Here is a 27,957-nt window from a genome sequence, read left to right as displayed (position 1 = left end):
TATTGTTTAACAAGCACAGTGTTAAATTCATAGTCTTGAACAAAATTTTTTTTTTACTATTATTTTGTAAAACATATAAAATAAGTTAGTATACTTACTTTAGAGAAACAGAAAACGAATTCACTGTTTAAAAAATTTTGTTTTTAAGGGCCATTAAAAATATATACATTTTTAAGTTTTTATTTATTTTTGATTACTTGCAAGTATTTTATTTTAAAAGTAATATAAAAAAGATTTATTAAAAAAAAAAACTTCTCAGGTATAGCCTTATTTTACAAAATACTGTTTTAAACTGGGATAAACTTTTATAATAGATCTATATTTTTTTCAACTTCAGCTTTACACAATTTATCAATGTAAAAAAAAGATAGATGTCAATATATATTTATTTAAACTTTTAAGTATAAAATTATTAATTTTAAAGATTTAGATAAATAATCATAACATTTAGCTTTTTTATTTTAACCAAGTATTTTATGATAGCAAATTTTTTGTTAAACTTCAAACATTTGTTGTTTTTAACTGTTTTCGTTTTCATTCAAGGGTAACTTACATAAAAATGTTTAAAACAACACAAACTTCCTTGCTTGAAAATCAACAGTACATTGTTGTTTTAGCTTATAGCTTCAAGAAAACTTCATAATGATCGTCAATGGGAACCAAAGAAAAACGGTTAAACGCCGCAATAGCGTTCTTAGAAAAAAAAAACGATTGTTGCAATATATAAACCGAAACTTTTCATTTTCATTTTCACATTACAAAGCGTTCGAAATGAAGCTGGTTGTGATTTTGCTGCTCGAACTTTTGCTCGCCTTCTTAGCGGACAGCCAGAGTTGCGCGGACGACTGCAAGATTGTGTGCGGCAGCGACGTCCCCGCCGTCCCCACCGGTCCGACTGGCACGCTCAGGCGTGGCAAGCACGGACCCAAGGGGCAGAAGGGGGAGGTCGGGTTGCCTGGGTCGACGGGGTTGCCGGGCAGAGACGCGGCTGACAACAGCAATCTGGTGGCTGAGATTAGCTCCAATGTGCAGAAGATGAGAGAAATCGTGTACGGAGGGCTCAGCGGAGAAATTGCCAAAAGTAAGATTATAAACTGAAAATTGTTAATTTAAAAAAGTATATAAATACTAGCTTAATGTAAGGTTTAAACTAAGATAGCACATTTTTACTATACAATGTATGAAGGTTTTGAAAGTAAAAGTAAAAACACATACTTGTATATTCAGATGTTTAATTATTCAAAAAAAAAACAATTTTTAAATCTTGCAGAGTGCGGACTTGGAATGCAGGACAAGAATGTTGTAAAAGATCGACAGATAACGTGTGGATCGTATAATGGTAACCGCGAAGACCATTTATGTAAGCACGGAAGACTGTTTGGAACAACTGGGGCTTCTGCTTGGACTGCAGGCTACAATTCAGGACATTTGACCAATGGTGAGAACAGTTTTTGAGCTTTAGACAAACTTTTGCTTTTATAATAAGACTTTAACGGTTTTGTTATAGTTATAAACATACTCGAAGCCGTGAATAGTTTTGAGTTTTTAACAAAACAGTTAAAATGCAGTTGAATTAAAACAAAATTCTTTTTTTACAAAGAAACTTTTTTTTTATATAGTTTGGTAATACTACTTTGCAAAAAAACTGTTATTATAAAGGGGTGTTCCACGACAAGTTGTGGATACAACTCGACTTCGAATCACCAACGGAGGTGGAGGGACTGACCACCCAGGGACGTGAACCTTACGATCAGTGGGTCACAGGGTTTAAAGTTTTGTACAAAGAGGAAGGCAGCGATCTTTTCAAAACTGTTCTTGATGAGGACGGTCAGACTAAGGTAAATTTCTATTAATAGAATAGTTTTCTTTACGTGCTAAGTTCTAGTGTAAATAATAAGTTTAATGATTAGCTTAAAATAAATAATTTTATGATTTCTTACTATTTGAAAACTTTTGATGATCCTTGGTTTAAATGTATATTGTTTAACGCATAATTACGTAGTTAGTTAAGTAAACTAACAAGTTTATTTACCTTGTCAACTATTAAAAAAAAAATAGAATTTAATTTAGCAAAACTAACTATTTTTTTTAACTTTAATTGTTTTAACAGATATTTGAAGGAAATACTGATAGGAGAACACCCAAAACCAACTTGTTCAAGAACAAAATCACAGCTAGAGTGTTTAGAATCCATGTAAAATCTTGCCACAGTTATCCTTCATTGAGATTTGATTTTATAAATTGTTAAAACTTTTGTGATTTTGAAACTAAATTACATTAGTTTAAAGAATGATAACATTGTACGTAGATCTTCTAATATTTTTCGTATTTTTTAAAACTAGTACAGTAAAGAAAACGTTTTTTTGTGCACTATTGTTTCAAGGCTACAATAAAATATACATATTAACGTTGTTTTTTATAAAATAGCAAACAAGTAAAGTATAATTGTAAGTTAGTTTCAATAGTAGTTATACAACCTTCAAAATCTTTAAAATAAGGTAAAAAAATATGAACAAATATGTATTAAACTATGATATGATAACTGTTAGGTGTTGAATTTTTTGACTCAAATTCATGTTAATACGTTAGCATGACTGTATGTTAAGTTATTTTAAGTTTACTTATTTTTATAAACTTGTGTTTTACATTATTTAAATAAAATTTATACACTTTTAAGTATTCTTATTAGTTTTAGCAAGTTATAAGCAATTCTGAATTTTTTGCAACGTAAATTTCTAAACGCACAAATATGTTATATAGTTATGTATATGTATGTATATTGATATAATATGAAGCAATCAATTAACACAATTATGTTTAACCAAAAGTCATAAAACCTATTTTAAGCTCTACGAAGTTTATTTGAGATATAAAATTTAAAACAAATACTTAATTTACGAAGCTAAAACAACTGTATTGTCTTAAAAATATTTCAATAAAATAATTTATTTAAAACTCTAAACTTTTCTTTACAAAAGGGTTTTGTTTACAACTGTATTTTCTTCATACATAACAATGTGCATGTAAAGACTTTACTAAACTTAATAGTGGGATTATGATTTCATATTCACAACAATTAACAATATTAAAGGAAAAAATAACGAGTTTAAGAAGACTTTTAATGAGAAAGTGTTTAATTTTATTGACTTACACTAGCTTTAAATTCTATTCTGTTAAAAAATGTTTATTTTAGTTTATGATAAGATGACTTCTTGCCAGTTCTAACTACATATTGTATGTTTTTGATAATACATAGCAAAATGCTTATATTTAAAAAAAGTAAAACCGCTTTTTTTGATTGATACTTAATTTTAATCTTTATAAATGATGACAGCGACTAAAATGAGATAATTTGATATATGTATATATTTTTTCTCATTCGTTAACAAAAAAACCATAAACTGCTAAAAACATTTTTACTGACAAAATAAAAACAAATTTAGTTTAATTTCAGTTTTTTTTTAACTTAAAACATTGTGCAGCTGTTGTAACAACCGACCGTGATGTTTTCTTCTTTTGATCTTACATCTTTCGACTTTTCTTTAAACAAATCAGTACTCTCAAGCAAGCATTACAGACCAAAGCACGCTGCGGACTCGTACAACAGATCTCTGTACTTTTCACCAAAACAGCTTCAAGTCTTGCCATTTCGCTTGTTGTGAGATGCTTGCAAATGTGAATGAAGCACATGACATTATCTTCCTGGTATTTGTACGAAGCATCGCAATGCTTTACCATCTGCCTGATGATGTGCGTTTTTCGATTATCATAAAAACAAACACAGCTTTTTTCGATTATTAAAAATAATGAGTTGAAAATCTATAAAGTATTCCTTGGTTTCGACCATAAGGCTGTGCGAAAATTTTGTTTGAGGTTTCAAGACGAAATTAATAAAAAATTGCAAAAAAAAAACAGTTTCTGTTACTTGCTTGCTTTTGACCTGCTTGCGCAAAATAGAGCGTGTTATATTCAGCCAAAGAGTGAACTTGTTCCTAATGTTGTTACCAGATGCACGCATTGGAAAACTGAACAGGTGTAAAAGTTCGTCTATTCGCATCGCTGTATTCAACAGTGTTTCCAAATGGTCTTTCGTAAAGTTGATGAAACTAATGCTGCACTCTAGCAAAAACATGCCGGCGTCAAAATAAACGTTGAATTTTGCAGTGGCCTTCGACAGCATTTCTAATGAGTCTTGTAGTATAACAACATAGGAAGGTACGTTAAAAGTAGCAAGATAAAACAGGTAAAGGATTTTGTAGTAGTTTAAAATAATTACATCAATGCAATCAACTGTTTTTTTTTTGTTATACATTTTCTATTTACAATTTTTCTAAATTATGTTACGAAAGAATTTTCTAATTACTGCAAGGAACCTTTTTTGAAAGTTTGAGGTAATTATGTTAAAAACGTAAAAGATATATTTTTAGTAAAGTAGGCTTTATTTGTCATTTTAGTTTTCGCCTCCCTAAAGGAACTTTCTGACTTTGACCGGCTAAATAGAAAAATAACGGTTTTAAAAAGATAATAAAGTTAGAAATGTTTATTTTTGTCAGTTAAAAATTTAATATATATCAAAAAACTTACTTTTCTTGCGCGGTCTATTTTTTGCTGATACTAACAAAAAATAAGTAGTGAAGTTATAAAACTCTGTATACTTGAAATAAAATTATAAGTATATTGCTTTCCAATTTTTCAGCTTACTATAATAATAACGTTTAATTAACAAATTAATTATTCACTCATAAACTAACTGAAGATAAATATTTAGTCACATAACTAGAAGCTATTTCCCTGTCTTAAAAATACTTCTTTTACAGCTTACTTTTAATGTTTCAAAAATAAGTCTTATTAATTTTGTACTATACAAAAACTAGCGACGGTTAAGATATTAGATTATAAGTCAAAACTGTTTAACTAATTAAGAAGTTACGATCTATGTTTTACAATATATTAAATTAAAAAAAATCGATTTTTTTTATAAAGATAACAATCTAATATTTCTTAGTAGAAATTGGTACTAATATTTTTTAAAAAGAAGTGAAAAACTCCACAAAATTATTTTATAGTTACTATTCAAAATAAAAACTACAGATAAAATTTTAAGCATAACAAATATGAAGTTAAATATAACATGTTTAAAACCTTTTTATTTGGTTGTTTAAAAAAACTTAAAAAATCAATACCTCGTCATTTTAGGTAGTATTAAATAAAAAGTATTAAGCGTAAAAACAATTTAACTTTTTAGCTTTATCAATTTTAAAGGTAAACGACATAAAAAGGTAAATTTAAATACACTTCCAAAACAAGTAGTTAAAGAAAATAAGTATTACATTACGCTTATTAAAAAATGCTAAAATGTATATACTTTGAAGGTATTTTATATGTACAAATAATGTCAGGTTAATGCTTTAAACTGAAAAAATACTATTAAAGCTACAACTTCAAAATATAACATAAAACAAATAAACCAGTTTATAAACTATAAAAATATCATAAAAGTGAATTTTTAATTAATTCTTAATCAGAGTAGAAAACCTTATTCATAAAAACTGATTTTTTACATTGTTTCGGATAAAAATAGTCTAAAAACCCACTTCTTGAAAAATATTAAAAACATTCCAAAATTTTTTGCTACTTGTACTGGAGAATAATAAATTTAATTATTTCTTAAAACAATCAAAACTTTTCTTTAGAACAAAAAGTAAGCTATAAGTTACCTTATAAAGAAACACAAATTAAAAATAAAACTTTTCATATTATTACGAACAGTAAACAGGTAATCAACAAAAGTATTAGTATTAACTTATTTAGCTTTGTACGAATATCTATAGCTTGAAAAAATATCATGTTTTTTTTGATTTAAAAACAATAAGAAGTTTTGTACAACTGTAGAACAAAAAAAAATTAAAACTGGCTTAAAACAGAAAAAAAGTTATACACGTCATAGAAAAACCATCTTTAACAAATTCACAACAAAGTGACTTATTAAAACGAACAGAATTTTATTAAATCAAGCGGGCACCCATCTCTTGTGAACGTTGAACATAAAACTTTCCTTGTTACAGCTCTTTGTCGCCACCTTGTATTTCGCCGGTCCTGGGCTCAACTCCTTTATAATATTTTGTTTGAATTAACAATATAAAGTTTTGTTATCAAAAAACTTTCTGCCAATTTTTTTTTCCTTTCTCATATTTTGAAAATCATGGAAAGAGGTGCATTAATAAAAAAAAAACATTAGAATGAAAACTATTTAAAATATAACACAAAAGCAATCATTTCATCAAGCTACAAAAAGAAACCAATGAAGATTAATATGTTTATCTTAACTTCATGCAGCATGTGAAAATAAGCTTGTAGTCGTGCATTTTTCAGTTTTTTAATTAAGCTTCAAACATATATACTTTGTTATGAAATAAAACCTTGATATTACACACACAAATAATAAAATTAATGATATAGATGAAAATTATCCTAATTCCACAAAGCATGTAAATAAAAAATAAAAATTAGCAAAATTGAGACTGATAAAATTATAAACTTATAATTAATTTGTTATTAAGGCCATAGGGGGGGGGGGTCCACTTTGTTTTTTACAACTTGATCTTATTTTGTAGAATTTAATCTGAGCTATCAGACACTTTTAACCGCTTAAAAAAACTCAAAGTAACTTTTGAGATATAAGCGATCAAAGAAAGGGCATTCAATAGGTTCCTTATGGAAGGCAAAAACTAAAAATGCGAAAAAAGACTATTTCACTAAAAATCTATCTCCTCCTTCATTTTTTGAGTAATCTTTCTGAAATTTTTACAGAATATGTATCATTAAACTTTAAAGAGATCTATTGTAGGAATCTTTTTAATTTTGAGTAAAAAAAAAATATTGTCAAAAAACTACCCTTTTTTTTAGTTTTTTGTGGATAAAAGTTTTATTTTTCAAAATTTAAAAAATTCCAACATTAGGATTCTTCAAAATATTAAAAGGAACATTTCCTGAAAATTTGAAGAAGATTGCTTGAAAAATAAAGGAGAAGATAGATTTTTAGTGAATTTTTAAATTTCCGAGAAAATTGATCCCAAAAAATCTGCGGTCCATACGTTTGCATCGGAAACTGTTTACAAAAAATAAAATATCTCAAAAGTTAAATGATATTTTTGAATTCTATAAAAACAGGCTTGTAGTTTGTATTTTAAGCTTTCATATAAAAGCCAAAGTTAATTTTTGTAAAAAAAAATGTCGGACCCCCCCCTATGGCCTTAAATATATAATAATTGAGAGTATGTTTATACAAGTTATTTATACAAAATTAATATATTTGTATTAGTTATTGTAAAATTGAGACAAAAAAATAAAAGTTCTAATTTATTTATCATTTAACCCTTGAATTAAGAAATAAGTGTATCTGTTAGAGAACTATTTTAAAATTAAAACAGATTGAAAATGATCTGAAAAATTTTTATACTGCTACAAAAACTATTATTTTTAACACTTACTTGTCTTCTTAATTATAACAAACAAGAACGACCGTAAAACTTACATTAACAAACATTAAAACTTCTTTTTTTTTCAATTAAAAAACGCATATATTGCTATTCTATAATTAACTGCTATAACACTAACACACACAAAACATGTTACTCATGTAACTCGTTTTTAACAAAAGTATAAACTTGACAAAAACCTTGATATTGTGCTGCCACCTGCTGGTGTTCGAAACGAACGCTGACGTCATGTTGGTGACGTCACAACTGTTACGCGGGTGGTAGTGGCCGGGTCCCGGTACCTGTTTCTTGCGGTTCTCCGGAAGTTTAATCGCCGGTGCGCTTATCGCCAGGTAGTGCTTGCGGCTGTAAAAAATAATATTTATTTGATGAATTATTTTTTTTTTTATAGTTTAAAATAAAAACAACTGTACAGTAATCTTCCTTTATTGTACCAACATATGTTTCTGTGTGTTAACGAATCAACACACTTTAACTGGGTTCTGTAAAAAATTAATTACTGTAGTGAAAGAATAGAAGCATAAGTAGGAAGTAAAGTAGGTGTATACATGTTTTCATTAAATTGAAATATAATAAATTATAACATTTTCTACCGATAATAGTTAATAATAGGTAAAATACTTAATATTAAATCCGACTGTTATAAAACTATAAAATATTTGCGAATATTAAGTCTAAAATAAGTAAAGTAAACTAAAATACATAAAAAAATAACAAATAATAATATAAACAAAGAACTCTTATTTTAGACTTAATATTCACAGATATTATATAGTTTTACAACAGTCGGAATTAATATTAAGTATTTTACCTATTATTAACTATTATCTGTAGAAATCATTTATTTTAATGAAAAACATAAATACACCCACTTTATTTTATGCTTTTATTCTTTCATTACAGTAATTATTTTTTTACAGAACCCAGTTGAAGTGTGTTGATTCGTTAACACACAGAAACATATGTTGGTACAATAAAGGAAGATTACTGTACAGTTGTTTTTATTTTTATTCCAGTGAAGTTACTTTACTAGGATCTTTTGTTAGCAAACGATTAAACCTATATTTTTGAACAGTCATTTATAGTTTACTCACTTCTGTTTTAAATATATAATAAGGACGAAACTGGTCGTAGGTTGTCTTGGATGCTGCTGTTGTTGTTGTCGTTGTTGGTGTAGTAAAGTTCATTATTTATTTTTAAGTTGATATTAGTTTATTAGTACCAGTAATTATTCAATTATGTATTTAACACATTGGTCGTTTAAGTTTGTTGAAATGAAAATTTAAATAATTCTTTATTATTTAAATGCTATTATTTAAAATTTATATATTTTTTGTTTTGCTAAATTTAACACTTGAAGCTTTTTGAATTATATCTCGAATTATTTGTCAAAAGTTGTTAAAAGGTAAAACATTTTCAATAGTGTTAAAATAATCAGAAACTATATTGATCTTAAGTTGCAAATGGCATTTGAATACAACGAGACCCATTTCGACAACTGTATTGATAAACATGTTTTTTGATTTTGAAAAGAAGTTACATCAGTTATTAGATAGATATAGAATTCAAATCTAAAAAAACCTTTTATACCATACTATTTAGTCAATCACTCAAAGATACATGATTAATCAAAACAAGACAAAGAAAAAATAAACTTGTTAAACTCATTGTTGAAGTGAAACGATGCGCTTGTGCTAACTTTGCCAAACTGAGAGATTTTTTTAAGTTTTTAATGTTCTAAAATCATATCAAAATATTGGAGACATTATGAAATTCTACAAAAAAAAAACAAACACTTTGTCTATACAAAAGATTAAGTTTTGTTCCATTACTTTGTTTAAAATAACGACATTTAATTTATTCAGGTGGGACTACTTAAACACTTTTATTAGTGCATTTCTCCTTAAAAGTCATAACTCAGTTTGTATTTACATGCAAACCATTTAACAACTGAAGCTGAAACTTTTTAATTGACCTCTTTATTTGTTTTACTCATTTTCACAATGATATTTTAGTTACATGGCTTTGTTTTACATACAGGGTTGCCACTCATTTTTTCAAAATTTTTTCTAGGATTTCCAAATTTCTTCCAGGTTTCAAAAGTAAACATTTTTGGGTCTATTTTTAGTCTTAAGTTAATTTCTATAAAAGAAACTGTGTTCAATAGTACAAAAACATTTAAAAGATGCTGTAATGTTACTTTAATTGTGTTTTTTAATAAAAAATGTTTTTATTATGACAAAAAAATCTTATTTATATGATAGATTTTTTGTGTCAAATTGAAATTTTAGTACTGAAAATGTTAAAATTATTAAAAATTCCAGGTTTTTTGATCAAAATTCCAGGTTTTCCAGGTTTTTTTCAAAATTTCTCAAATTCCAGGATTTCCAGGTTATTTTTGCCTAAATTGACGAATTCCAGTTTTTTCAATTTTTTTCCAGGTTTCCAGGTAAAGTGGCAACCCTTTACATACTTAGTAATTAAACACTTCTACGAAACTACTACAAAATCCCCAGTTCAGTATTCTTAAAATACTTTATTAAATATAAACTACATACTTAATCTAGCTCTTTGTATTTTTTTTTGTAATCTCAAAATTTCGTGCAACCCTAAATGAGTTTCGTGTACCCTAAAAATTTTGTGCACCCAAAAAAAAGTTTCGTGCACACTAGTGTGCACCAGTGTACACTTTGACGACCACTGTACTAAACTATCAAACAAACTAACGGCATCAACTGTTTGTTGGGCACGTCTTTCACGGGTTCGTTGGGGCGGTAGCTTCCGGGTCCCGGGACGTTCGAACTTGCGACGTAGTTCCTGTTCGTCTTCGAAGCGAACATGGACGTTAGCACGGGAGTTTTGAACGTGGTCGCGTTCTCGCGTATGTTGTAGTGACCTTGTTGAATAATTTGAAATTTCAAACAAATTCGGTGTGTATTAAACAACAAAAGAGTGAACTTTGAATTTAAAAAAATATATATTGGGTTAGAAAAACACATAGGGGGTTAATTTGACAAACAACTCAATTTAAACTAAGTCTTTTTTAATAAAATGCGTTTTAACGTATGACTCATGAATTTTTATATTGATTTTGTTACTAAAACTTATAGGGTGTCCTTTAAAAAATAATTTAATTTTAGTTAAGTGTTTTTTACATAAAATAATAATGTTCGTTTTACTCAACTAGCTTCATATTTTTACTCATTCACTACGTATGTATTCCCAACAGTATACTGTAAAGTATATTAAAATAAAGTTTCATATAATACTACGTAGTTTATTGACTAACACGTTCAGTAAAAATTCCTCGTAAAAATTAGGGTAAAGTTAAATTTTATACTTAATCTTTTGATTTAAACCTAATAAGTTTAACTCACAATAGTCATAACATTTAAACTTTTACCTCTAACAATTTTTTTACAGTTGATTTTCAATCTTTTGAACCTAATTTAAAACTTTGTACCTTAATCTTTATACCATCAGCCTTAAACTTTAATTCTTGTTAATCAAGCTCTATCTTGTGTAAACATAAACGTGAAAATTTAATATTTAACTCAATGAATAATCACCTTAAAACTGAATTTATAATTGTTAAACCTCAAAGCCTTAAAAATTCACCTTGTGTAGGATAGTTTCTTCTGTCTTATTTGCTTTTAAATTCATACTTGCTTTTTTACTAGTTATACAGGAATGGCCAAAATCACTGATTCGTTTTTTTTGAATTTATATTTAAATTTTAATACTTTCTACACCTTTTTTATCTTAGACTCAGAATTTATTTTATTTAATACAGTAGTTTTATTTAGTTCTTCATACATTTTTATATAGATTTGTAACATTTTAAATCTAAGTTTTAATTACAATTACTTTGTTTTTCTAAGATAATTTAAGTTAAAACCACTACAGTAGTGATTGATAGAATTTAAAAAAGTTACTACCTAAACTTATAAATAATTATATACTTACGCTTTTTATATGACTCATCTAAGCAGTTTATACCACAAATATAGTATGATATATTTTTGAAAAAAACTAAGCATGACATTTACTTTTAATTAAAATTGAAAAATAAAACAGACGCTTATAATTTCACTTGATCGCATAAAACATTTATTTAAATTTAAAATCTAAAATATAGTTTCACAACTATATACTAAACAATTAAAAAAAAAAACTGTTTGTTAAACAAAAAAATTGTTTAAGTTTTTATATCTTTTTTTCAATAGCTTTAATAAAAAGCAAAGTTTAAAACTACCGAATAAAGTTTTAAAATTAAAAATTACTTTAAATATTTGATTTTTTTTATTCCATTAGCAAACTTATAAAAGTTGAAACTATTATTTCAAATAAAAAACATGTTTTATAAAAATTTAGCTTATCACTATTATCTTCGATAAGTCTTTGTTGAATTAATAGTATATATATACATGGAAACTTATTAAAATAAGTATTTTATAACTTAACAATACTTAATCAACTCATGCATACAAGCTTTCATCCACATTACAAACACTACATTGTAGCTTTCATGTATATATATATATATATAAACACTACTACAAGAAGCTTCACAACAGCTGCGATGGCCGAGTGGTTAAGGCGATGGACTTGAAATCCATTGGGGTCTCCCCGCGTAGGTTCAAATCCTGCTCGCAGCGCTTTCTTTTGTTTTGTTTTTTTTTTTTTCATGCAAAAATGACAACTAAGCTTCGTTTATTAACAATCAACTTAATTTAAATGCAAGCTTTAAAAAATTATACGAATAAATTACTCACATAACTTTTGAAAATTAATTACTTGAATCTAAAAATTTAAAGAAAAGCATCAGAATGGTCAAACTGCTTTAAAATGTAAATATTTTACGAAATTTCAAAATAATATATAATGTTGCTGTTGTTTTTTTTTTTGCTTGTTGTTTAACTTTACTTTATTAGGAAAATAATATTTAACGCTTGTTTAACCATCATGTAAGGTGATTGTTAATAAACAAAGGTTATACAGTTTTAGTATAATTGCATGAAATAAAAACTTTACTTTATGTATGAAAAAGCGCTGCGAGCAGGATTTGAACCTACGCGGGGAGACCCCAATGGATTTCAAGTCCATCGCCTTAACCACTCGGCCATCGCAGCTGTTGTGAAATTTTTTGTAGTGATGTATATATATATATATATATATATATGAAAGCTACAATGTAGTGTTTGTTATGTGGATGAAAGGTTGTAAGTATGAGTTGATAAAGTATTGTTTAGTTATAAAATACCTATTTTAATAAATTTCCTTTTAACATTTTTTACTTTATCAAGAGCTTATTGGTAAAAAAGTAACAAAAACAAGTTATTTTTTACTAAAACCAGTTTTTTAAGTATAAACAATAATTCAATTTTTATAAACTAGCTAAATGGAAAAAAAAGAACTGTTTTAATTAGTTTTAATTTGCAAGTATAAAATGCAATTGGGTAACCATTAAATTTTAATTTTATAAACGTATTGAAGTTAAAGAAAATAAAACAAAATTATACAACCTCATTCAAGAATTCAAAAAACTAATTACCTTAAATTTTAATTATTTAACTACAAACTAATAAATTTTTGAGTAAATTTTTCAAAACATATTTTTGATTTTTCTTGCACAAACTGCTTATAACTTTATCTTTCTAGATTTTATTAAGTAAACTTTTAATACATCAAAAAGTTTTTTTATTAAAACTTAGTAAAAAAGGTTGTATTTATAACCCTTTTAAATATAGATATGTGTTTATTGTTTTTTAAAACATCAAAACATACATCAAATTGGTTACACAAAATAAGTTTTAGTATTTACTGTTTTTAAATATAAGAGTAAAAATAATAAATATAGATCATTAAGTAAGCTTTTAATGTAAAGTTTTCTTTCTAAAATAGTAACAATTTTGTTATTGTAATTAAAATTGCAACATTAGACAAAAAAATATTTCAACATAGTTTTTAAATAAAGTTTCAACCTTTTTAATGGTAAAGTTTGGCTAAAAGCCACTATTTTCAACAATGGATATGTTTTAAATTAAAGTACTAGGACATCTTTTAAAAACAAAGTGTATATTCCACAATGTAAAGTAACTATTAAGCGAAATTCATAAATATTAATCTATTAAGGAACATTCTGAAAGTTGAAGTATATACTTTATTTTATCACTGTAAAACAATTAGCTATAATACTTATTCAATATAAAAGCATATACTAACAAGGGGATGGAACTTTGGGCTTCTTCGAATTTGAACTAATTCTTCTGCCGGTTGAATTGAACGGCTTGTTGGAAAAACTTTCACTTTTTTTCATTTGTGTCAAGTTTTGCTGCATTTTTGTTTAAATAAAAGATAAACAATTGTAACAGACTTAAAATAAATCTTTATTACTTAATTTCAACAAAATTTTATATACTAAAAATATAGATAGATTGTCTTAAACATTACAGTTAAGTAGTTTTAAACGCTAAAAAAGCGTAAGAGAATTAATAAATAATATTAAAACATAATATTTATTTGATAATACGCTAAAACTACGGGTAGGAATCTAATATGCACGAAGGGACACTTTTGCATGAAGAGTAATTTTTTCACGGGATGAAAAATATAAATATTAACTTTAATTATTTTTTCATTTTAAAAATATCCCTATTACCGCTAACCCTTACCCTCAGTCTGTATATTATTTTTAAAATAATTATTTTTTTTGATTAAAAATTTTTACTAGGTATATATATTTTTTTTACTTTCGTGCAAAGATGACCATTCGTGCAAAGTGTCTTCGTGCGAAAATATCCCTTCGTGCAAAAAAAGTCTTAGCGCGAAAGTGTCCTTCGTGCAAAAATATCTTTATGCATATTAGACCCGTGCCCGAAAATTACACTTATTAATGATAAAATTTTAAACAGTTCGAGTTGAATAGATGAAACTTAAAACATTCAAGGTTGTAAATTTATTTTTTTGAAAGCAACAAAAAATAATCTATTAAACTTTAGATTAAATGTGACAAGTTTATAGTTCTTTTAATATTGTCTGTTTAGAAAATAAAACTTTTTCTAGAATTTTTTTTTTAATTCTGCAAACCACTTTCAAGTTTAAATTGCTGTTTAAACTGAAACTTAAGGACAATAATTTAATGGTTACATGATCTTGTACGTTTGTTAAACTGAAACAGTGCACTTTGTAGGGTTATAAATGTCTAAAAATATAAAAACACAATATTTATAATCTACAATCAATGTTGTTAGTATTCAAAAAACACTTGTATTGTTTCAGCTTGTAAGTAAAACTTGTAGAAAAAATTATCAAAATATTTTACAAATATAATTTAAAAAGAAATAAGCACATTGTAAAACTTATATGGCATTTGTGAAATAAGTTTGAAAATTATTTTAGTGCCTCTAAACTTATACTTGTTCTTTTTATGCAAAGTGATATTTCTATCAATTAAAACCTAAAAAAAAATATTTTACAATTATTTGATTGTTTGGTATCTAAACTAAATCATAGAGTAACTATAAGATTAAACATTAGGTTTATTTGCAAATGATACTATTTACAGCAAACTCAACTAAAATGGTAGACACACTGTGCTTTAAAACAAACACTAGTTAAAGTCGGTCCAAACTTTAAAGAAATTTAAAATGTAATTGTTGCTATTTTATATTTTGTCTAATTACTTTTCCATTATAAAGCACCTAAAGTTAATTTTTTTTCTTTCTGAATTTATAACTTATCAGTGTTTAGTACTATAAACCATGAATTTTATGATAACATGTTTAAAATACATAAAACACTAAAATAAATTAAGTTTACAAATGCATAGTTTATATTAATGATATTATTTACTGTAGCCTATTACAGCATATTTGTACTAATATATCTTCATACTCTTCAACTGAGAGTGAAATAAATGCATTACCTTTCTTAGATGTTAAACACATATTTACTAAAGCAAATAAAAAAAAATTTTTCTACACCAGAAATTTTACGAATGCTACAGCAATAAATTATACTTTTTTAAATGGCAAATGGTTTATCTACTGAATATTTTTAAAGGAATTATTACAGGTGAAGAGAAAAGAATAAAAGGAATAAATTAAAGAAAAGAAGATTACTTTGAGAGCTTGAAAAAAATCAAAACCAAATGTATTACGTCTAATTTCAACCAAAAATTAATAGAAGACAAATATGAGAAAATTTAAAGGCAAAATGAAAATGAAAACATGCAAAAAAAAAAAGAAAAAACTAACAATAAAAACATCTATTGGTCTTCTCAGTTTAAGAAGATCTTAAAATTTACTAAAGAGGATTCAAAACTCTTCCCTTTAGGTAAAATATAATTTACAAAACCACAAATCTAAGAAAACTTCTAAATAATTATAGTCAAATCGCCAAACAAAAACAAACAAAGACTGTCTCCAGCAAAAAGTACAAAAATGCGCTTTTTGTTGAAACCATGGCCAACATAAAAACATGGTGTTAGATAAAGAAATTTTAACCATTCAGGGTAAAACGGTACAACTGAAACCAAATCTGAACTGTAAGAGTTTTGGTTCTTACGTAGCAGTATGCACAAGATGTGATAGCAGTTATGTAGGCCAAACTAAAAATAGCTTTAGTAGGAGATGGACAGAACACAGATTTAACTGGAACATATGAAAATCAAACTTTAATCCTGAAGATATAACAGATAAAAATGCATTGTTGAGACACTATAATTTTAAACACAATAACAACTTGGAGAGACTTAATTTAGATGACGCATACGCTTTTTTAGAACAACCTAGTTTTGAGAGTTTAGATTATAGAGAACATTTTTGGATCAATAAACTTAAATCAAATATTAATATAGCTAAAACACAATACAGTGATTTATAGGGGTATAGTAGTAAAAGTAGATTTTATAAGATTATGCATTTTTTGTAATTTTTCACTTTATATAAAATTTATTGTATGTAAATTTGTACTATTATTTATTTTTATAAGCTAAGCTTTATTACTTTAAGTATTAAGTGAAATGTTTTGTTGCTTATTATAGATTTTTTTGTTTTTGTTGATAAGTAAAGCTTAATTTATTTAAATTTTGTATATTAACTAGTTTTTGCCTATATTTTTCTAAAAACTTTGTGTTTATATTTAAAATGTGTTTGTGTTTTTAACAGCCGTTTATTTTATTACATAGAAAAGGTCTAATTAATTGATGAAAGCTTTGTAAATGATAGTTCGGTTTGTATTTCACTTGACAGATTGTTTACGAGCTATATTATAGCCTTTTTGATTTGATATTTAAAACTGTGCAACTGCCTGAAATAATAGTGAATTGGCTTTTGTTCTGACCCCGGATACGGCTTACTTGATTTCCTAATTAAATTTACATATCAAAATAATATCAATTATAAAAAAGTGACTACAGTAATCCAAATTCTATACACCAAATTAATTAAAATAACAGTAAGACTATTTCTTAGATCCTACAAAAAAAAACAATGCATATTAAAAATATGAACTTTCAAGGTATTTAGATTTCATACTAAAAATTATATCAACAAAATAATTAATTAAGGCTGTTACAAGTAGAATTTTAGATTTACACAACTAAACAAAAAGAATTTTAAAAGTTATAAAAATCTATTTTAAATCAACTGAAAAGCTAAATGTTGTTAATTCTAGTTCAAATTTAAGTAGTTTACATAAAACTAACTAGAAAAAGTCTAACCAATTAGCAAAGTAAATGTTAGGGAATTTCAAACATAACTAAATCAATTTACCAAACAGAGTGAATAGAAACATCAAAACAATCACAATGTAAGTGGTTTGGGTTTTTAAAAATCACTATATTTTAGTCTACAAAGCAAAGAAAAGCTTATTTAAAATCAACCAACAAAGTAAGTTTATGGGGGGTTATAAAAATAGCTTAACACAAGTAAACAAAGTAAGTTTAGAAGTATCTTAAATATCATTAGTTAGAGTTTAAGGCCATAGGAGGGGTCCAACACTTTTTTTTACAAAAAATAACTTTGGCTTTTATATGACAGCTTTAAGTACAAACTACAAGCCAGTTTTTATAAAATTTAAAAATATCAGTTAAATTTTGAGATGTTTTTACTTTTTTGTAAAAAGTTTCCAATACAAACGTATGGACTGCAAATTTTTCGGGGTCAATTTTTTCCAAAATTTTTAAAGTCACTAAAAATCTATCTCCTCCTTCATTTTTCAAGCAATTTATTTCAAAATTTCCGGAAATGTTTCTTATATTAAAAGAAATAAACGTTACTTATGAATTTCAATAATTTAAAAAATAAAAATTTTATGACAAAAATTTAAATAAAAAGTCTTTTTTTTTTTCAAATATAGTTTTACCTAAATTGTTTTTAATTCCAAAGTAACGTTATTTCGTTATTGTATTAAGATTAGACTGTAAAAGTTTAAAAAAAGATTGCTTGAAAAATGTAGGAGGAGATAGATTTTGAATAAAGTAGTTCTTTTTCGCTGTTTTAGTTTTCCCTTCCCATAGGGAACCTATTATGCGGCCCGACTTTGACTGGTCATATCTCAAAAATTAATTCAAATTTTTTTAAAACGATAAAAAGCATCTTGAAGCTGAGAAAAAACTCTATAAAATAAAATCAACTTGTAAAATCATGGCCTGCCCCCCCCCCCCCTTTTGCCTTAATATGCAAAGAAAGATAAAATAAGAAACTAACAAAGTAAGTGTTTTAAACATTTGAAAATGTAATTCTTTACAATGTAAGAAAAAAAAAACAAGTAATATATAAAATCTAGTAATAAAATAAATTTTGGAGTCATGTTAAACATCATTATTCTGGTTTACCAGAGTAAGAAAAAAAAACTATTTATGTAAACTTTGGCGGCTTTTTTAGGTCATTAATTTAGTCAACTAAAGAAACCAAAAATACCCAACTAAGAAATTTAGTGTTTGGGGCATATCAAATTTCATAAATTTACTTCAAAAAAAACAAACTAACAAAGTAAAGGTTGGGTGCGGGTGCGAAGAAGTTTTTTCTAATCAGGTAATCCCCCCTCATGGTGGCCAGCGGGGATGCGAAGGATGGGGAGGGACGTTTGTTGCTCGACAGCATGTTTAATTGTACGTTGTACGTGCACGCGTCCGGTCCTATGTTGTTTGAATATGGCCTCCTAGATAGCCTGCTGCTCTGTATATTGATGATTGTTACTTTATAGAACATTTTAACTAATTTTTGAGCTACTATATATTAACTACAGTTTTTACAAATTAATATGTTGTTTGAGTATGGCCTCCTTGATAGCCTGCTGCTCTGTATGTTGATGATTGTGTTATATATTTAAAGTTTAATATTTTCGTTTTGCCAAATTTTGTAACAGTAGTATTGATGTAAAACAAGCAATGTTAGTTTTTATGGTCAAACTTATGGCATTTTTGTTCAAAAGCACTCTAAAGCTCTGTATTGTAGTGATTATTAAACTTTTTGTATTTGCTTGGATGAATTTGTTCAAACTAAGTTTATTTTTCTAGATTTTAGTTTTAGCATGTTACAGTTTTATGTTCAAAAGTATCTGTATACCAAAAACAGGTTTTTGTTGATGTATATTAAGAAATAAAGATACTTATCTGAAAACATATGTTAGTTTTTGTGCACTCTGATGTTCTTCAATAACTTGAAGTCAAAGTTTGTGTTCTTTTATTTTTATGCTCTGGTAAAAAAATGTTTGAAGAAATAGGAACATTAAAAAATTTATATTTAACTTTTTTTTTAATCGTTTAATTTATTATGAACATTGTTATCACAATTTTTTAATTTACCAGTTTCTCAATATAAATATAACAATTTAAACTAGTTAAAACTAACGGTAGATGCAAAACTTCCAGTTCCTTTTTTGGAGTAAGAAGCGGAGCACCTCTCAAAACCCTTCTTCATTTTGTACCTGCCTGGCCCGGGCACGTCAGTCTGAAAATTATTTACTTTTTTATTACATAGAATTTTGCATAGATTTAAATTTCATTTTTATACACTAGTTTAAAATGGATTAATTGATATGTTTATACAAAAATAATAAACTATTGTATCTTTATAACTAATTTCAAAAGTAAGAATTTTTTTTTAACATAAATAGTATTTTTATGATATACTAATCACTTCAAAAACAGTTTATTATCTTTAAAAATTTTACTCTGTGATAATTATTTGAAATGTAAAAATTCTAAAGTTGTTATAAATTTCATCTTATTTAACATTGTATAAATAGTTTCATTTAAAGTTTTAAGTTAAACTTCTTATTTAAAAATATAAACTATTCTTATAAAATTGTTTATAATCAATCCACTTTTATTTTTAAACTTAAAAATAAAAAGATAAATTTTTAATTAATTTCCCTTTGTATAGTAGGAAAATATAAATAATAATACTTAATAGGTGAACTTATGTCTAAATAATCAAATGATATAAGACCTAGTGCATACTGATAATTTTTTTTTAAAGTTGGCCAAACTTTGTAGAGTTATATAAACTATAATTTATTTAAAAAGTAAAATAAATAAATAAGTAGTTTAAAGTTTTTTTGTATAAAACTTAATTTTCTAACTTTTATAAAAAATAAATTATATTTATTGACTTACACTAAATTAAATTTTAAAAGATGATATTTATAATAATAGAAACGACTTTAACAGAGGGTTCAATAACTAAATACTTATGAAGTTGAGTTGGCACTAACATATTCAACAAATCTGTTTTTAAAAAAGTTTATTCAATATAAAAATATACAATTTTTTTTTTAGTTCAACTCATTTTTCTTAAAGCTATAATGTACTTTAAACTAAAGTACTTAGTAAGATATGTAAATTAAAGAATTGAAGAACATTTTTATTTCTTTGAATTTAACATGTACATTTTGCAGTAAAATGTAATACAATTCATTTATTATGGTATTAAAACAAACGCTGTAAAAATATAGAAATATTTCCAAATTAGTATTTACTGGAACATATTAATTTTTATTAGTTAAAGCTATGTGTTAAAAAATAATTTTTTCAGATGTAAGTTTTAACAAACAAAAAGCGATAGCTGCTTTAAAACTAACAAGTTCAGAATAACCTACAAAATTTTTTAAATAATTTTTTATTGATCACATTTATCACAAAAACATAAAGAACAAAAACAAAGACACAATCAGGTAAAATATCAAGTTAAAAAAAATTTAAATTGGATATTTAATTGTAAAAAAGAAGTTTATTTTAAATAGAAATTCTATAATAAGTTAATAAGATTTGAAACTTTTATAATGCTATAAAGAAATGTATAAAAATATTATAGCCTTTCTGATTGAATAAAGAAATGCAGCTTTTTTATTTACAACTACTAAGTCAACATCATAACAGAGTACATTTTCATATGGTGTTTAAAACTAATTAGGCAACATTTCACAACTAACAAGGTTATCATTGTAGTTGAACCTTCTTGCTTGGCTGTTGAAACCTTTCTTGTCGCTGTTGTCAAGGACTATAGTTTGGTATTTTGTTGGTATGGACGCATCATGGGGAACAATAGCTCTTGCTGTTAAAACAAAAAAAATTATCTACATTTTACTTAAAATGTTTACTATTTAAGGCTACACAGGGTGTCTAAAGTTATTTTGTTCCAATACAATTAAATTACTTTTTATAGTACATGCAGTTTCAAAGTATTTATTAGACATATGTAAGTTATGTATTAAATTTATAACATGACTTCTGCACAATAACTTTTCTTTATTATTGAAATTTGTAAAATAAAAAAAAAACACCATGATACTGACTAAATGGCAAATAATTAAATTTTCTAAAAAAGAATTATGTAGTAATATATATGAATATACATAATTTATTAGTAAAATGCAATTTCAAAATAAAAATAAAATTTTAAGAGGAAATTTTTTATAAAATTTTTCATGAAAAAGCTCCTCTTAAAATACAATAAATTTTAAAGTATTTTATGGTTGCTTAACTGTGGTTTTTGTAAATTTTAGTTGTTTGTTTAGTTAGATGGAAGATCAATTTTTGCACCAAATATTCTATTCTAACATCATATTCAGGGTTGCCACTCTTTGAGCCAAAAAATCTTCCCTGAGTGACCAAAAATTTCCCTGAGTAACCTTAAATTTCCCTGAGTTTCCCTGAGTATAATTTAAAACTTAAAAAAATTACAATGTTAATACTAAGAATGTTAAAGAACTAGCCGCAAGGCTAAAAAATTCTAAATAACCACTTAAATAATAAAAATTACTACTTTTGAACAAAATATTGAAACTGGATTAACTAAACCTCATTACAGATCTAAAAAAAACTTTCCCTGAGATTTTCAAAAACTTCCCTGAAATTTAGAGAAAAAATCAAAACTTCCCTGAGTTTCCCTGAGTTAAAAGAAAGATGCCAAAATTCCCTGAGTTTCCCTGAGATTCCCTGAGTTTCCCTGAGATTTTCTACAGTTTGAAAATTCCCTGAGATTCCCTGATTTCCCTGAGTTCCCTGAGTGTGTGGCAACCCTGCATATTGTTTTCTGTGTTTTGTATAACTTTTGCATCTATTTTTACCAAAGTGCTTTTTATTTTAAATTTGAACTAGCTGAAGATTAAAAACAATCTTTTTTGTTTTTATGAAACATATGTACTAGTATTTTTAAAAATCGCATTTTATTAATAAACTATTTAAAAGCCCTTCAAGTGGGCTCTGTAGAAAGTGATTGAGTTTAAACAATCATGTTATTTTCTATGAATATATATACAGATATATGTATTTAACAAATTAAGGGCATAGGGGTAAATCACTTTTTCAGGGTTACCATAGGTCAAGCTGAGAAAAATTTCCTGACATTCTACTAAAATTTTCTAGACTTGTCTAAATCAAACTCTTAATTTAAACTTATTCTAAATTACTTAATCTAACACCTTAAAACAATAAATAAATGTACTCTTTACCAGTAATAAGCTATTTATCTAACTAAAAAAGTAAACTTTAGTCAGACTGAGCATAAAAGTTGTAAAACAACCTAGAAGGTAAAAATATCTAATAATAATATGTATTTATCTAAAACAGGTTTTGGCAAACTGCGGCCCGCAAGCCACATTAAAACTTTTAGTCAACTAGTTTAATACGCTAATGTTTTCGGAAACACAAAAATAAAATTTTAGTGTTATATTTAAAGGATATTCTATCGCCTGAATCCTTTTGTTCAAAAAAATGTCTTAAAATATGTTTTTTAAAGCACATAAAAAAACGTTCCATTTTGACCTGCCGAAACCTGATCTAAAACATGTATTACTTATACAAATTGTTCACTTAGTTTAATAAAATACTACCAAAACCATTTAATATAAAATCTTAAATTAAAATCAATTAGAAAATAACATACTTAGTAACTGTAAAAATTACACAAAAAAGTAAACTATATATATGTTGTATAAAATATTTCTTCTTATCATTTAGTATAAAATTTGTAACAAATAAATATACTCTTATTTATTTTAAAAACCTCAAGTTATTCTACAAAAACTACAAATAAGTAAATTTAATCATGGCATGTACCTTCTTATAACTAATTTTACAAATTTAAATATTTGAAAAATTATAAAGAGGTAAAGTATATACATCAAATTTTTACATAAAATACTAAACTAACTGCTTAATAATAAAAAACTCAATTAATTATTTTAACAAAAAACAATTTGATTCTAAAATTATGCTAAATAAACTTTTGTGTATATATCACAGTTTCACTAAGGAAGTGTCCTTGCTACAGATCATCAATACTAAAAACCTTACAAAAACTGCTTGTTCAAGTAAGGTACTTGTTCAATATGTTAATAGAAAAAAATTTCAGATTTATAAGAGATAATTTATCAATTCATACCAGATGAAGGCATTGGAAATTAAATATTTTTGTTAATTTCTAGGAAAACTTTGCAATTTTTTTCTGACCCTAAAGGATTTCTAATTATTTTTTTACTGTTTGAAGGCTTTAGGATAATAAGGAATTTTTTAAATTTAAACTGACAAAATTTGACTTTTTTTTAAATTTTTTTGACTTTTTTTCAAAAACCCCTATTTTTCCTGACTTTTGTAATTTTTTCAAGTTTTTCCTGATTTCCTGACCTTGTGGCAACTCTGCTTTTTTCACAACCTTATCTTATTTTATAGAGTTTTAACTAAGCAACAAGATGCTTTTTATTTATTTCAAAAAGTTAAATTATTTTTAAGATATAGCAGGTCAAAGTTGGAGGCAACAACAGGTTCCTTATGGGAGGCGCAAACTAAGACTATTTCTTCTTAAAAAAAAACCTATTTCACTAAAAATCTATCTTTTTCTACGTTTAATGTGATAAATACCTCAAACTTTAAGGAAATGTTCCTTTCAATATTTTAAAAAATTTGTCAGAAGAAATTAAAAAAAAATAAAATATAAAAGTCTTAAACAAATAAAAAAAAAAAACAGTTTTTATATAAATTATTAAGTTTTAAATTTTTTGGTTTTTAATTTTTTTCAATTCTGTTCAGACAGAATTTTACAAATGTTGAAAAGAACATATCATAAAATTTTGAGGTAATTATTTCAAAAAGCGTAAGGAAAGATAGATTTTTAGTAATTTCTAGTTGTTTGCTGGTTTAATTAGTTTAATTTATTAATTAGTTTTCACCTCCCATTAAGAGCTTATTGTAGTCTCTTACTTTGACCAGCTATATCAAAAAATTATTTTGAGTTTCAAAAATCTTTAAAAAGCTTTAGTACAAGCAATTTGTAGCTTTGATTAAACTCAATAAAATAAAACTTAATTGTGAAAAAGGTTATTTCCCACCTATGCCCTTAAATTTAAATATTTAACTAATTAAAAAGGACATGTATATGTTTATTTTATCTTTTATTTGGATCAACCGTGGGTAACAATAGCTCTTGTTGTTATAACAAAAAAATTCTATTTAAAGGTAACAAAGGTACTATTTTTATACAAAAACTAACATAGGTCCTTGATAAAAACTTTTAGTATGAAGTATTACTTACAAACTTACAGTACTATAAATTTTTAAGTAAGTTTGATTTGTAATGAAATTTTGGGTAAAGTTTAATATATGACTTGTAAACAGTAACTTTTTCTTTATTATTAAATTTATCAAATCTCTAAAATATATGGACTCTAAGTTTAATTGGATTTTTTTTAAAGTGTTTTACTGTCGATTCTCTAAAAAAATAAAAATTCCTTTTAAAGTTTGTCTTTTTTTTTGTCAAGCTATTAAATTAAAATTTTTAGGAAACATTTATTACAAAAAAGGGAAAATATATAATGAAAAAAATTGGAAAGATTAAAATACATATAATTATGTATATAAATTTTATGGCCAAAGGAAGGAAAATAAAGTTTTTAACTTGTATTAAAGAAAAATATATAATTAAAACTGTAGGAAAACTGTGTTTTAAACAACGAGTCCATTTCACTGTTTTTTATTTAGTTCTTCCATTTTAAACTCTTTGAAAATACACTTTTTTACCTCAAAAACTAACTTTCACATTAAGAAGCTGTAAAAACCGACTGTTAGTTAATAAAATCAACAAAAAAAATCCTTACCCCACATATTGGCAAAATATCTGATTTTAAGGTGAATTAGAACCTTGCCAAGAGTGTGTGATAATTACAGAAAAGATTTTTAATTTTTATGTTGTATATTGAAATCCTCATATGTAAAAATAAAAAATAACATTATTTTTATAACTAACATTAACTTGAAATATTTAAAGAAAACTGTATTAAGACTGAAGAAAAAACCTGTTTTAATTTTTTATTACTAAACCCTTAAAACCTTGCTCTCATGTCAAAAATCATTATTTTAAAACTGTAAATAACATGTTCTTAAGTTGCAACTTTGACAAACATACTCATATTAAAAAATTACTGTTATCATATGACCCTAATTGAAAATAACACAGAAACATGATATTTCAATAGATTGCAATATCTATTTTATTGCTGATTAATAACTCTGTTGATTATTAAAATCAAATTAAAAAAATTGATTCCAAAAAAGAAGCATTGTTTTACTTATTTTATGCTTAAAACTAACTTAAAAGTTAATTATTAATAATTAATTAAAAGTTTATTAATTTAAAAGTGTTTCAAATAAAAAGCAAACTTACCATGATGCAGGCCTGATAACTTGTGAATATGTGAATTTTGCATTGTTTATTTACCACGGCATCTCATAAAAATAAAGAAATTGGCTAAATATTCTTAAAAAGTCTCATAACAATATATTCTAAATCTGAATGAAAAAAGCATTTATGAGAATTAATGATTAAACATAGTCTTTGAAAATTATCACTAACCAACTGTATATAAATATAAAAAAAAGATTAAAAAAACTTTTTAGTTTTTAAAGATGTTTTACATTTCAGTTTATCGTTAGTATTTGAAAATATTTCAGTATTCATCAAACAAGAATTTAATTAGTGTGAAAGTTTAAAAATAACTTCTCCTTACCTTTCTAAATATATAATAAATGAGTGGAGTATGGTTTGTTTCCTTAGTCGCTTAAATTTCCTGAGATTATTTCAATTTATAAATCTGGTAAAAATGACATTCATAACTACCAACCTATTTCTCTTTTATCTCCATTTTCAAAAAGTTTTGAGTTTTTAGTGTGTGAGAGATTAATAAAAATATTTATGTTAAATGAGGTACTACATGAGAAACAATATTGGTTTAGAGAAAATAGTAAGAATGAACTGGCTGTGAATTAGATTGTTGATGAGTTAATTGAGGCTGGTAAGAAAAAATTGATAAATTGCTCTGTATTTTTGGATTTGGCTAAAGCATTTAACAAGGTTATTCATAAAATTGTCATATCAAAACTTGAAGTTTATAACATAAAAGGTTAAATGTTAAGTAACTAAAAGACTAACAAGGTTATTCATAAAATTTTAATATCAAAACTTGAAGTTTATAACATAAAAGGTTAAATGTTAAGTTTACTAAAAGACTACTTAATAGATAGTAGCCAATCAGCTGTTGTGTCTGAGTGAGAAATTGTGAATGTTGAAACACCACAAGGTTCTTGTTTGGGTCCTTTGTTGTTTCTTGTGTATATTAATTATAATTTTCCTCTACTGAGATAGATATGAGATTTTTTGCTGATGATGCCTTCTTAAGCTACCAATATAGTGATCCTGAGTATTTAAACAAAATTATTATTAAGAAATTGTTTGAAGTTGATAAACGCTTGTGTGTTTTATAAACTTCGCATTAATTAATAAAAAACAAAATTTTTGCTTTTTAATAAAACTTCAAAAAACTGTGAAAAAAATGTTAAGATTAATGGTTTTCTTATTGAGAAGAGTGATAGTATAAAATACTTAGGTGTAGTTTTGGATGATAAGATGAATTGGAAAAATCATTTAAGTTCTCTGAAATCAAAATTGTCAAGGAGCTGTTATTTTTTGTCAGATTTTAAATGTTATTTGGGTACATTTACACTTAAGATGCTATATTATATTCATTTTTACCTTCACATCCAATAATGTAGATCTGCTTGGGTTGTGCAGCTGACTGTAACTTAAAACTAATTGTTAGTATGCAAAAATGAGTAATCAGGTATGTTTATTGTGTGCCTGCTTTGACCACAACAAATCCTCTGTTTAAAAAAATACAAATGAATATAGTGTGTAATATGAGATGATGTGTATAAATTGCAATGTTGTTAGTTGATGCGAAATACTATAATAGGGTATGGTGTAGATTTACACTTACTAGTTCAGTTCACTCACACAACACAAGGTTTTCAAAAGAAAATGAATTTTATACCCAAAACACTTAAATCAAGACTTGATCTAAGCTGCTTTTGGTATTTGGGTTCAAAGTTTTGGTGAAATGTCCCTGAAACTTTTAGAACTTACAAAAAATGTATTCAAGTTTAGTTATAAAAACTTATTGTTAAATAACTTAAATAAGTAGATCTAGAGTGCTTTTGTATGAATGTTTTGTTTGAGTAAAAATTTTGTTCATGTTATATGCGCAGCAGATTGTGATTGGTCTTTTATTATATGATAGTTTTGCTAATGAAAGAGTAATTGATTTGTTATAAATTATTGAAATAAATTATATTCATTGTTAGTTTATTTTATTTCAAAGTTGCCAGAGTTATAAATTAAGTTTAAGGTAAAAAACTGTGTTTTATAGTACAACAACATTAAAAAAATATACTGAAGCTTGTGTTTTTTGATCAAAAGGAATTTTGATAATGACTAAAGAATTTTTCTATATGATAAGTTTTTTGAGTCAAATTGAAGTTTTAAAGTTCCTAAAAATTTCAGGTTTTAGGTGATTTTTGTTCAAAATTCCAGGTTTTTTTATAATTTTTGTTCAAAATTTCTCAAATTACAGGTTTTTTGGCAACCCTGTTATTTGTTATCTTTTTGTTACTGTGTTAGAT

At 25.7% G+C, this 27,957-nt stretch overlaps 1 protein-coding gene and 2 non-coding genes across 3 annotated transcripts; 1 reads left to right on the top strand and 2 right to left on the bottom strand.

The window, feature by feature from the left end:
- Positions 1 to 5,784: 5,784 nt before the first annotated feature.
- LOC145836174 (O(6)-methylguanine-induced apoptosis 2-like) lies at positions 5,785 to 25,793 on the bottom strand. Its single transcript, XM_082943987.1, has 8 exons — positions 25,667 to 25,793; positions 20,940 to 21,061; positions 19,358 to 19,456; positions 18,494 to 18,682; positions 13,725 to 13,833; positions 10,227 to 10,395; positions 7,679 to 7,844; positions 5,785 to 6,109 (listed from the first exon to the last, which is right to left on the bottom strand). Exons 1-8 carry the CDS (start codon positions 25,707 to 25,709, stop codon positions 6,011 to 6,013), a joined length of 996 nt encoding a protein of 331 aa, XP_082800113.1. The 5' UTR covers positions 25,710 to 25,793; the 3' UTR covers positions 5,785 to 6,010.
- Positions 12,076 to 12,157, top strand: Trnas-uga (transfer RNA serine (anticodon UGA)). Its single transcript has one exon. It is a non-coding gene; the product is annotated as a tRNA-Ser (tRNA).
- Trnas-uga (transfer RNA serine (anticodon UGA)) lies at positions 12,550 to 12,631 on the bottom strand. Its single transcript has one exon. It is a non-coding gene; the product is annotated as a tRNA-Ser (tRNA).
- Positions 25,794 to 27,957: the final 2,164 nt, after the last annotated feature.

The sequence above is a fragment of the Thalia democratica genome, chromosome 5 (assembly GCF_965202585.1).
Source record: "Thalia democratica chromosome 5, ktThaDemo2.hap1.1, whole genome shotgun sequence".
Lineage (NCBI taxonomy): Eukaryota > Metazoa > Chordata > Thaliacea > Salpida > Salpidae > Thalia > Thalia democratica.
This window is presented reverse-complemented; position numbering and strand designations above follow the sequence as displayed.